Here is a 12,023-nt window from a genome sequence, read left to right on the forward strand (position 1 = left end):
TGCCACTCGAAGGCCACAACCAATTTACTATGTTCACCATTAGTGAGGTAGTATTGTCTCGCTGCGGTTATCCAGGCGTCGCGTTCTCGTTTTGCATTCCGGATGCCCCTGGACGGAATCCCATCAAGAAATAAATTTACCTTTCTTCTCCATTCAATTAGTTACTCTGTTCAAAAGAACGTCATTTACAGAATTCGTTCAACTTTTTTTATATTTTGAGCAATCGGCCATTTTGCGTAGCATTCGTCGCCCAATTTGCGCTCCGGGAAGGCGAATTTGGGAGTTCTGTAGTAACCAATACCATTGCACAGAAATTCTTTCTTTTCACAGTAATCCAACAGAACGCTTCAAGATGGACGCTGTATGCCTCGGAACTTGACACATCAAAATTGCGCATGGGTAGGTTCCAGGCTTGTAACGAACAAAAATTCCCACTGCTTGCGAATTCTCAACTTACATCGGACTTCTACAGCAGGCCCGACCATTACCGTGAAAATAATTTTGTTCAGAAGGCGGTTTTACTCTTAAAGGCTTAGGAGGTGTCTATAGTACCTGTCGTGGTGGCTGAGTATATGAGCTGCAAGGCTAAAGTGCCCCTGTGTGGAATTAGGGTGCGCAGTTATGATCTGCGGTGGTCAAATTTAAACCGGAATCGTCCACTACGACGCGGCTCATGACGTAACGGTAGCTTGTGAGCGCTAAACCCCGCAAATAAATTAAATTAGGAATGTGTAGTACACTAAAATTTTAAAAGGGGACCTGTTTAGTCGGAAGGAAATTTGTGCGGCGTAGACAGACAACCATTAGCGCACGTGAGCGCGCGCCTCGCTCCGACCACGCGGTGTCGTCCGGGCTTGCGCAGGGGCTTACGCCGCATGAGGAGCTCCCTCCCTTTATTGTCGTCGTCGTCGTCGTGTAGTGACCGGCGTGCCACGGGTCCGCCGCACCGAATACGATGACGACGAATCTGTGAAGCCATCCCTTCATAATCCACACGTGGACACGGCCACCGGACTATCTGACGAAGATGTGCAGGTCTTGGGAGAGCAGAACGCGGTACAAGAGGATTTACACTAAGCCCCTGTGCCGTGGGAAGACGATGGCAAAAAGAATGGCGCCGATTCCTACTGTATAAAACACTGTTTATACTTCAATGGTCTTTGCTTTACAGTGCCGTCGAAAACGGCTTTGCACTGCTAAGGTCCGCCTTATCCCTCTCTCATGGGATCTGCTGCCACTGTGGGGAGAAAGTAGGTCGAACGCGAGCTCTCTTGTTTCTCCAGCCTTGCGCCACAACTGCAAGGTGCGCCATTTTTTGTAAGATATATGAGCTGCATCTTACTACCTGCCCAGATACCCCGGCCATTTATAACCGCGCGAAAGGACACGACGAGACGGGGAAGACACAGGATCAGCGCTATTACAAATGATGCACAACCAACTTGCCCAGGTTTTCCTCTTGTTTAAGCTACCCCAAGGTCATTACAGACATGAGAAGACGTAATGCATGTATGTTTCCTTGTTTCTGTGTCAAAGTTTGCGCAATACGTATTTTTGTTGAATATTGATTGATTGTAGGGTTTAACGCGCCGACGCAACGCAGGCGATGAGGCACGCCGTAGTGGAGGGCTCCGGATTAATTTTGACCAGCTGGGGATCTTTAACGTGCGCCGAAATCTCGTGCACACGGGCGTTTTTGCTTTTCGCCTCCATCAGAAAAGCGGCCGCCGCGGCCGGGAATCCAACCCGCGACCTAGTGCTTATCAGCGCAACGCCTTAGCTACTGAGCCACTGCGGCGGGTTTGTTGAATATATCATGACTCATTATAATTAGTAGTGGTATGGTATTATTATAAAAAAATGTAGATTATTTTTCACTGCAGACCGTTATAGTGCAGCTTTATTATTCTTTTATTCAACATAAAACCTAAAATATCACAGCGCATTCGTAACGTCTTTTCTACAGATGCAAGGGTGTGAAGTTGAAGTGCATATTAACGCACTTATCACTTAACTATAGACGGAAACATCCGCAGAAATGAAAAGGTAATAAATGGATTGGAGCTCGCAAATTCCCTTGCCTTTCTCCAGAGTGTCTTCATTTTCCAAATCCACCCGAAAAACACCCGCAACAACCAAAGGTCGATCGGCAAGGTCGGCCACCACCCGAAGCAGCTGATTTTAAATGCGCAAGGAAGAAATGAACCTGCTTACTGAAATATTGTGTCGCCGTTGCTCGACAATTGGCTTCATGAAGGCTTGAAGCATTACGACGAAAGAATCACTAAGCCACCCTGTCATAGTTACAAGCCATAGCCATAGCCACTGAAGCTCTGGCACACAGTCTGAAAAAAAAATGCATTGCTTATACAATGTACCAATAAATGCAAGTAGGTCTTTTTAGGGCAGAAATGGAACTAGGGATTTTTTGTGCAGAGACAGGTGCTGCAGCTGCGCCAGTAGCGTATACTGCCCGAAAGCAGAACGCAGGGCTGTCTGTAGAGGGCAGTTTATTAATTGACTGTACGTATCCACGGCTCCAGATTTATTGTGGTCGAACCTGGAAGCGCCTGCACTCAAAGTAATAGATTGGGTAATTTATAGATTGCGTCTCATATGCTGCGGCCCACACCAACCTTACGAAGCACCATTTCAACAAGCAAGGGGAATATGTGCTACTACTTAGGTATGTACCACTTTGCTAGTGTAACGCAAACTGTAGGGAATGCGCTCTGTGAGGTTTAATGCTTTGCCTTGAGGCATTGCAATGTCGAGCGGTACCCGATGCTTGACCCACCCACAGTAAGTTTCCCAATAATCATCTACTGACACGACGTTATACGACAAAGTCTGACGTTATGCTGAACGGCCCATGTCTAGGCCAAATGTCACGTAACTTACAAGTTGAGTTTTACGCCTTAAACAACGTCATACACATTGCAGGTCGAACTGTTGTACTATCGTCAGCGCATTAACATTTGGGAACGCGGGATATAACCTGGGAAATACGGATAGCTTTACGAAACATGCTTCCCACAACAAGTTTCGAGAAACAAGCTTATGAATGAAGAATTGTTTTATTCATGTCTGCACCCCGCACTGCATTGCCTTTTCGAAAAATCGGGGCACTCAGTGCGTAAACGATAAATAAAACAGCTTCAAGAAAGAGGGTGCAGAATTGTTGTGTGAAACCTGCGGAGGTAAGCCGACAGTGCACGTGCTATAAAAACAGCATATCAACCGTACTAGTTTGGATGGAAATAAATAAATGGTGGTTAACACGAAACAGTAAGTGCCCCGTGCCCCGTAAGGCAAGAAATCTTTCGTTGTGATCAGCAAATGACTCCAATATTCTGAGCGTCTGAAACTAAGGAAAATTTACAGGGGATGCTTCGTACCGGGCCCAGAGCAACAATTTCTGGCCGAGGTAGTTGGTGATCACCTATTCTAGTAATCGACGTGTTTGTTGAGTACGTTCTAGAAGCATTTAAGATTGATGAAAAACGTTGACAAGAGCTTTGCAGGCTCTCTTTAATTTAGCACTTGACCAGCCTCTTGACAGTGCCTTCCGAAGTCGTTCCGCTCATTGCCCATCACCAGGAGCAGCCTCTTCGCCCAGGTATGTACGCTCAGCTTTCAATGGGGCTCACAGTGCACGTGCGGTAGCGGCCTACGCTCCCTTAGAACAGCCGTTTCCATTTTCCCGTGTAAGCCTTTCTCAAAGGGTGACACATAAGGTAATGCTTCTGCAATACTTCTTCCCTTTCCTGCCGCGATCACGGGCTCACGGTCCGTGGCCCTTTACGTTTCCTGCGGCGTAATTCCCGGCTTATGATTCTCGGCTCGCCAAGCTACAACCTTTTATAAACGATTTTCAGCACCTCACAGCTATTTTCAGTACCTCACACGTTCCTTCATACATAGAGCATTCTCCATAAAAAATGGCTTAACGCTAATCATGCTAAGCACCAATACTCAGCGGCTTCGCCGCAAGCAGCGTGGCGGTGATCGTAAACTCAGGTCTGCTTACCTGCTTTGAATGCGGAGACATTATGGCTTCCTTTGTTACTGCTACATCGGTGGGGGTGAGACTGATTCTATGAAGCTACCATAATACCGATTCGTGGTTCAAAGTGGGAAGCTAGAATTTCCTTCTTACCGGTCACACACCCTATCAAGAAGGCCGACCAATGGCGAATGGCGATGAAAACTTGCGTCCCAATCTCACCTCCGTTCCACTGACGGCCATTTGTCTGCGACGTCCACATGCTTCCCGAAAATTCCCGCATACCTAGTTATGGGAAGTGCCAGTGAAGGTGACAGCTACCGCCAGCAGCTTGCCGTTGAATCACCAAATGAATAACGCTTTCGCATTCAAAGCACCTATACGAATTTTCGTGCCCCGAGTAATATTTCAATAAAATGTACTGGAATAGCATTTGTAAGGCAATGGATTATCGATTGAATATTAGGCTCTACGTGGCAATGGTACACAGGCGATGAGGCTCGCCGTAGTGAGTGCTCCAGACTAATTTTGACCTCCTGGACGCCTTTATCGTGCGCTGGAGACCTTCATTCTGTAGGTCTTTATTCTGAAGATCTGGAGATCTTTATTCCTACAGCTGGCGCGGGGTAAACATAAAGCAGGATAAAAAGTGCTGGGAAGCCGTTATCAAGGGCTGCACCCGCTCGGCTAACCTAATGCTGACAGAAATTTGGGCGAGAATAGCAGTTTGCAAAAAAAAAAAACGCTATGTTCTGCTATAACTCAAACCTGGTTTGCTTAGTTCAATTGTTAACACATTTTAATAGGGCTCACGATAACCTGGGCACCCTACTCTTTAAGCACTTCAGTGATGGCATACGAGTTTGCACTCCTCAGAAAAATGAAACACTTTGTTCCAACTTGAAATTTTCCTCAACATAAATGAGCCTACTTTCGCAGTACGTATATGATGTAGTCTGATAAAAATTTAATAGAACATACTCGCCACAAGCGCAATGCCATCAAGTCCGAGGCTTTGCAGCAAGCACACAGCTGCTTCGGTAAGAAGGTCTAGGGGACCACCCGTTGGAGCAGTCAAAACACCCATGTCGATGCCGAAGCCTGCCTTCATTGTAGCTTCCAACGCGTATCTTCTCATCATCAGCATGACGTTGACCGGTCTTCCTGATGAACTTATTTTGGCGATGGAATCAGCCATTGTATCAGAGGAAGTTTGAAAAACACGATACGCCTGGAAAGCACAAATTGCTTTAGACAAACAGAGTGCTCGTGATCGGCCTGAAGGTACAGTTGCGGCCACTGATACAGGGAACACGGAGCGGCTGGCCGGGCTCCACGGAGCGTCACATCGGTCGCCACGGAAGTATTGCGGCGCAAGCGCAATCAGGGCTAGCGGCGTAGTTAGATGTGCGTCGTCTGCTACGGCTCATCCCACTTCACCGCGAGCTGCGAAACCTAGATTGCTCGCGCGCTTTGGACTACACAAACCACGCGTGGGGCGAAGTGGGAGGAGCCGTAGCAGACGACGCGCTGCCGGGCTCCGCCTATGGCTTTGTAACCACCTGCGCCGCAATACATCGCGCGGAGCCCGCTCGGTGGTCCCAGAAGCGCGGCTATGCGTGCCGTATTCCCTGTATCATTGGCCGTGACACTTAATCCCAAGAAACCATAACTATACTACGCACTACGGTGCACACTACGCCTCCTTACCGTACCCCAACTGCATGCTGTCCTAAAAGAAGCTGGTCGTCTACGCCTCATACAGGCTTTCATCCTCAGCCGCATTACATCCGCACATAACTTCACGTAACTATCTCAGGCAGACGCATACACTGTCAGCAGCAAGAGTGCACAAGCAGGCCATCGGTATTCCGCTCAACACGTCTAGGAGGCGCCTTTTTAAAGGGCAAGCTCTTAAGCGTCCCCACTTGTGTTTTTGCGTCGCTGTCATCCCTCGATGTCACCGAGCAAGTGAAGTCACCGTAGGTCGACGAGACAGAGCGAACATAAAAGCGGATGATGAACGTATGGCCATACTGTGACTAGAAGGGAAATATGCCGAGGCGGCGCAGAACTAGGCATTAATAAAAACTAGCGTTTGTTCTTTCATGTCTGTATGTGCATGTGCATGCGTGTGTGTGTGTGTGTGCGTGTGCGTGCGTGTGTTCAAGTTCACAAAAAGCGCAGAAGCTCCGCACGCGCAGCGGGCTTCACGTAATCGCTATCAATTTGAAGGAGGTCGCTCGAATGGCGAGGAAACAAGCAGGAGTGCCATGTTACGGGTTGTATCATGTTTGTATCATGCAAGAGACTACGGGGGAAAGAAGCAGCGCTATCCTTACCTCCACAGTTCTACCTATTGTCACGAAGCCAAAGACGACGCCGTATTCTTGAAGAGAGGGAGCGAGAGATAAACGCTTATACGAAAAAAAAGGAGGTGTCGCGATTCTCTTAGGGGTAGTGCCCTCCTTCCAGGGCCCCAGACTCTTCTGCTCCTCTCCGGGCTCGAAGAATTAAGTCCTTCTGAATCCTGAAGTTGGACCTGGCCAGAGCTGCCTCCCATAGCGCAGCCGTATTTGTGGTGTTGTTTCCTGAAGGCCAGATGAGAGGGCAGGCCCATGTTGCATGAAATAAGTTGAAAGGGTTTCCGCAGAAAAACACGTTTATTGGAGCGAACTTGTGCTTCCCTAACAACTCAAAGAACACAGGCGGCGAAGTAGCAGTCAACAAAATGACGTGTGCTGGCGAGCGTCGGGGAGTCGAAAGCTGCGGCATCTGCTCTGCGGGCATTTATGAGTCGGCGCGAGGGTTTCCCGAATAGTTGAATTGTATCCAGAATACTGTAGATCAACAAAGATTATTCTTCGCTGGTGACGCAGTTCGAAGCACTCTCCTTATGAAAGGGGATAACACGTACGTCCACTTCACTTGGCCCACGGATAACACAGATAACATAGCGGGGCGCCGCCGGTCGGCAAAAACATAAACAAACCAAAAACATGGTTCGTGGCACTACCCCCCAACCTCTAAGACAGCATCGATCCGATGCTAAAATAACAGATCCACACAAGCGACAAAAAAAAAAACCCGCCTGCATCTTCCCACGGGGGGAACTCGAGTAAATGCGTCGCAGAGTGGGTGGGGGGGAGTGTAGCGCGTGAATGTTGCGTAATTGGGTATGGTTTGGGAATGCTTAATTGTTATTTTGTCTTTATTATTATTATTTATTGAATGAAGGAGAAGCGAAGGCAAGGAGTGTAAAGTTAAAGTCTGTCTTTATTGCTTGGTGCCGTCGTTGTATTGGACGGAGAGGATGACTGCTTTGTGATCGCTAAAGTGCACTGTCAAGGGGTCTTTGAGGAGCGGTCGTGCCATTGCGTACTGGTGAAGACGTTGCTTCCATCGCATCTACTCGAGTCAAGCAAAGCGTCAAGTCAAGCGAAAGCCAAGCAAAGACGCCCTTTACTGAATTCCGAACGCGCTTCGCCGCTTATGTACACACCGCCCCCATTCGAGGGAGAGGAGTACGGGGGAGAGACGCGCATGCGCACACTTCCGTACAGAAGCGCCCGAACTTTCCACTCAGCCACCACGCCGTTATCACGTGTACACGCCCTGCCGCCGTTACTGTTGAGCGCGACGCAGCGCACGGGTAGCTACGACGCATGCGAGCACAGACGCGCTCCCCCCGCATCGCCGCAGCTGTTGTTGAGAGCGACGGAGCGCACGGGGTACACGCGCTCCTCCCGCACCACCGCTCCACCGCACCTGTTGTTGAGAGCGAGGAGGGTACGGGGGAGAGACGCGCACCTGCGCCTCGACGCGACGCGCATGCGGAGTGAGCGTGTGGACGGCGCCGCCATCAACGACGGAGGACCAGGCGAGCCTAAGAAATGCTCCGCATTTAAAAAGCCTGTCATCTTGCGTAGTAAGGTTTTAAGCGAACCACGTGGACGACTTCGGGCCGCATGCGTCGTCTTGATATTCCGAAGTCAACATTGGGGATCACCTCGTTGTTCAGTTCGCCAACACGTTGTAGAATCCGATAGGGTACGAAATATCGTCGCAGAATCTTCTCACCGAGTACACGTCGTCGGATGGGTGTCCAAACCCACCACTATCCCCTGGGCGGTACTCGGCGTCTCGGCGCCGGAGGTTGTAGTGTCCGGCATCCACCAGCTGCTGGTCGGTTGTGCGAACTCGAGCGAGCTGGCGGGCCTCCTCCGCACGCTGAAGGTATCCTTGCACGGCTGCGTTGAGGTCGTCGTCTTGTACGTGCAGAAGCAGGGCTTCAATCATCGTAGTCGGCCGTCTTCCATTTACAAGCTCGAACGGTGTCATCTGCGTAGTTTCCTGGATAGCCGTGTTGTACGCAAACGTGACATACGGGAGCACGGCGAACGAGTTGTGGCAGGCAGTGGAAGATGAATGGGGACACCTGCGCTCCCTTCCCGAAATCATCAAGTCGCTTTATGACTCGCTCCCCCGACGCATTCGTGAAGTTATCGAAAACGACGGAAACTTCACGCACAATTAATAAGGAGAACCACTCGTACAATCACCGATGTCTTTTTTTTTCTTCCTAACCGAATAAACCTTCGCAGTATTCAGTTCTTGCTATCAACTCTGTTCGTCGCATAACGACCAGCACTAGTTCGGTCATGCGTGAATTTTTATCGCAGCCTTTCTTCAACGCCAGTTTGCGCTCCAATGAATAAAATGATAAAAAGAGTGCCGAACAAACATTCTCAAATGAACGCACAGTTACGCGCAATCAGCACATGGGGCACGCTGCCGGCTGCTGCCAAGCATCACGCCCGCTCGGTAGGCGCGCCGCGCAAGGCGCCGCCGCGCGTCGCATTCGAGAGGAACGATGTGCTGCAGCCGAAATCAAGGAAACTGACATGCACGAACTATAGGGAGGGACAGGCATGCGCCCTCCGCTATTTCGACAGCAGGCGCTGCGCCGGAAGGTGTCCCACCGATAGTTATCGCGCACCGCTTGGTCGGGTTTATTCTGTGGACGCCTGTACGCCGTGAGCTGAAGTAAACGAACCACGGGAGCGGTGGTCAAAACTAATCGCTGTGCCGTCTGGTCGCGCGCCACCTGCTGTCGAGACCGCGCACAGCACAGGCGAGGCCTATCAGTACAGCATACACGCCGCTATCGCTCGCTTCTTCGTTACTGCTTCTTGCTTCGATAAATCCGCGCCAGGAGAATCACGGCGCGCAATTCGAAGAGCACTTCCGGGCACCGCCCTATCATTGAAAACGATGCGACTCACCTGATATGCGACAATGGTGCAACGCTGCCACACATAGCGTAGCTGAGTTGGGCCCGTAGCCTTTTTTTTTACTTTTCGGTATCACAAGGTCGAAGCGGGAAAGCATTGCAGTAAATACATCCGAAAAAAGTGACCAACCAATGTGGGTGCTTTCTCTTAGCTCAAGATAGTGTACGGGCTATATTGCTTGCTTTGATATGTTTGCGCCTCATGCACGGAAAACTTGTACCCTACTGAAACAGGCTTCCGCCAATAAATCTAATTGAAACATGTAGTTTGCATGCATTTCGATAGTCATTGGGCATTCCAGGCATGATTCAAGGGTATCTCTTTTTTTATTCACTAACAACTTGTACAAAATACATAACACAAACTGTTGGGCCAATAGTCGAAGTTAGTTTAGGCCCATTACATAAATACACAATGCAGCAGCAAACATTCTACAGGTGATATCGCAATATGGTTTTTGAACATTCAATGTATGTGTCGATGCCTCGAACTTGAAAAAATTGCGAAACTTGATTTTCCCGAGCAATTGCGAAATGGCACATATGCTGCATACGACAAACGAAGTTTAATGAAGCAATTAAGTACAGACTTAAACGCAGCAGTATTTCTCAAAACCTTAGCATGTAAGCTTAGCATCAATAATTTTTCGAGTTCGCTGATATTCTCGGGAGGATATAATTTAGCATCTATCAGCAAAACCAACAAAGATAGTGTTTTGTCTTATTTTCTTTCACTGCACAGGGATTTTTTCGGTTTCATTTTCTGCTTCAATATAGGACGTGGGGGGGGGTAGAGGGAGGCGGGGGGGGGGGGCAAAAAAAACTACAAGCACGAGGTAATCACCAGTGCACCAACTCTGCCAGCAGACCCGCGTTGTCGCCGATTGCGGGAGCATGATGTTTCCACAGGTATGTTGACCAACAGACAGCAAAAGGGCAGCGCGGTTCCCCTCGCTTCAATTTATCGGAGCGTGAGACAATCGCGAAGAAGCGAGCGATAGCGGCATGTGTGTTATAGGGACCGGGCGGCCGTTGTATGGCCCCACCGTCGTTTCAGCGAACAGCGCCGCCCGTGGCGAACCGCTCGTCAGTGGAATGCCGGTGGCGGTCAGCGCAGCGTAGTTGTGCATGGCTTTCTGTCGTTTTTTTGCGGTGCGGCTTGCAAAGCGAACGTAACCCCACGTGCATTTTTCAGATCGGTAAATCTTGAGTGTGGATGTGACGTTTACGAGGCACGCCATGTGTGTTATTTACTCCCATACTCAGTATTTACAAATAGCAGACGACGCTCAATGCGCCAAGCGGGAAGTCAAGCTGGAAGTGAAAGTTCGTTGTTCATGCAGTTTTTTCATGCCTGCATGCAGTTTCGCGAATCGAGGAGTATATTGCCGCTAAATGCTCCCACAAAGCCGGTGTGGGCAACCGATCTAGGAATGCTGCGGCGCTGGCTTTTGGCAGTCGATGACGAAACGGCGCCGACGTCGTGCACAAGCGAAAGACAGAGTTGGAGGGTGTCTTCGAAGATTTACCTCAAAACAGAAATTGTGACGGACGACGCTTCCGTACCTTCATTACTTACGGCTGAAACGTGTTTAATTTCACAGAAATGTTCTTACTACAGTCATCGGGAATCATGTATAGAATAAATACTCCATGATAGTAGAATGTTATTGCTTGTCGTGGAGAAGCATTTCTTTACAAGAACTGCAATGGTTGCTGGCTAGTTGGTAAATGGTTTTTCAAAAACCAATTCCTGCGTGGCTGAAGGACGCAAGACAGAAGGGTGCCCGAAACCTGTACTCAGCTTCACAACCGAATGCTGCATGCGGTCGGGTTACAAGCTGCCACCTACGCTTGAAAAATCATGCACACCTCCGTCTAACGACGATGATAGTTTATCGCAAAGCTCTATCGTATGGGTTTCCTTGGTTGTCTTCTGGATTTAAACTCTGACTAGTTAAGCGTCGAATTTGACCAGCACGCAGTTTGGTCTTTTGATCGCAGCGACTTTGACCATTTCCCATTCGATTTCGCACGAAGAAAGATTTGTGTTCAACCATCATAATCATTAGACGGAGGGCTAGATGATTTTGCTGTTTAATTTTGAACTTCCATGCCCCCTCTCCGAATCTAAACTTTTTCCAGCGTGTCGGAAATGTGTCTCTTGTGGAGGACTCGGGCTCATGCACCCATATTTGAGGCAACTAATCGCGCGTTTTTGGCGTCTTCACCAGGCATTACACAATTTTTATAGGTACTCTGTAAAGAATACTTAAGCATTAAAAAACACCGTCTGACGTTAACACTGCCACATGTTTTAACTATCGGTGCCAGCCTTTATTCTGCGCAGGTGGAAAAACGGGAAGGGGAGGAGGGATGGGTTGTAGCTTGGGCTGTTGGGTCGGTGAATAACTTTGGCTCTTCATAAAATGGCCACCACAAACGTGGGATTTCCACTTCGGCTTTCAGGCTCCCATGCTGTCACACTGTCGCTCACCAAAACCGAAGGTACAAAGCTCACGGTTACAGAAAGTGTAAACTACCGCAATATTTCTACGGCTACACGGTAATCCATCTCGTATGCAGGTTCCTTTCTATTTAAAGCACATGTATCGAGGTGTCCCAGCGCTAAGGCTGGCGTGGAAACCGTAGTCATTGAAACCAGTGAAGATAATTTAAAATGGTAGAAATGAACTCCATTATTGCTAATAGTTTTATTCCTAC

The 12,023-nt window shown here is 48.9% G+C and overlaps 1 protein-coding gene across 2 annotated transcripts in view; it reads right to left on the reverse strand.

Annotated features, from left to right (window-relative positions):
* Positions 1 to 12,023, reverse strand: part of LOC144167238 (cytochrome P450 3A24-like) — a 60,008-nt gene that overhangs the window by 26,061 nt on the left and 21,924 nt on the right. For both annotated transcript variants that reach the window (XM_077696577.1, XM_077696578.1), the window contains exons 6-7: positions 4,988 to 5,237; positions 2,215 to 2,345 (exon numbers count right to left, since the gene is read on the reverse strand). In XM_077696577.1, the coding sequence (XP_077552703.1) occupies positions 2,215 to 2,345; positions 4,988 to 5,237 (381 nt within the window). The remainder of the gene's footprint in view (positions 1 to 2,214; positions 2,346 to 4,987; positions 5,238 to 12,023) is intronic.

Source organism: Haemaphysalis longicornis, unplaced genomic scaffold, assembly GCF_048455015.1.
Source record: "Haemaphysalis longicornis isolate Haplotype H1 unplaced genomic scaffold, Haemaphysalis longicornis Haplotype H1 scaffold_2, whole genome shotgun sequence".
Classification (NCBI taxonomy): domain Eukaryota; kingdom Metazoa; phylum Arthropoda; class Arachnida; order Ixodida; family Ixodidae; genus Haemaphysalis; species Haemaphysalis longicornis.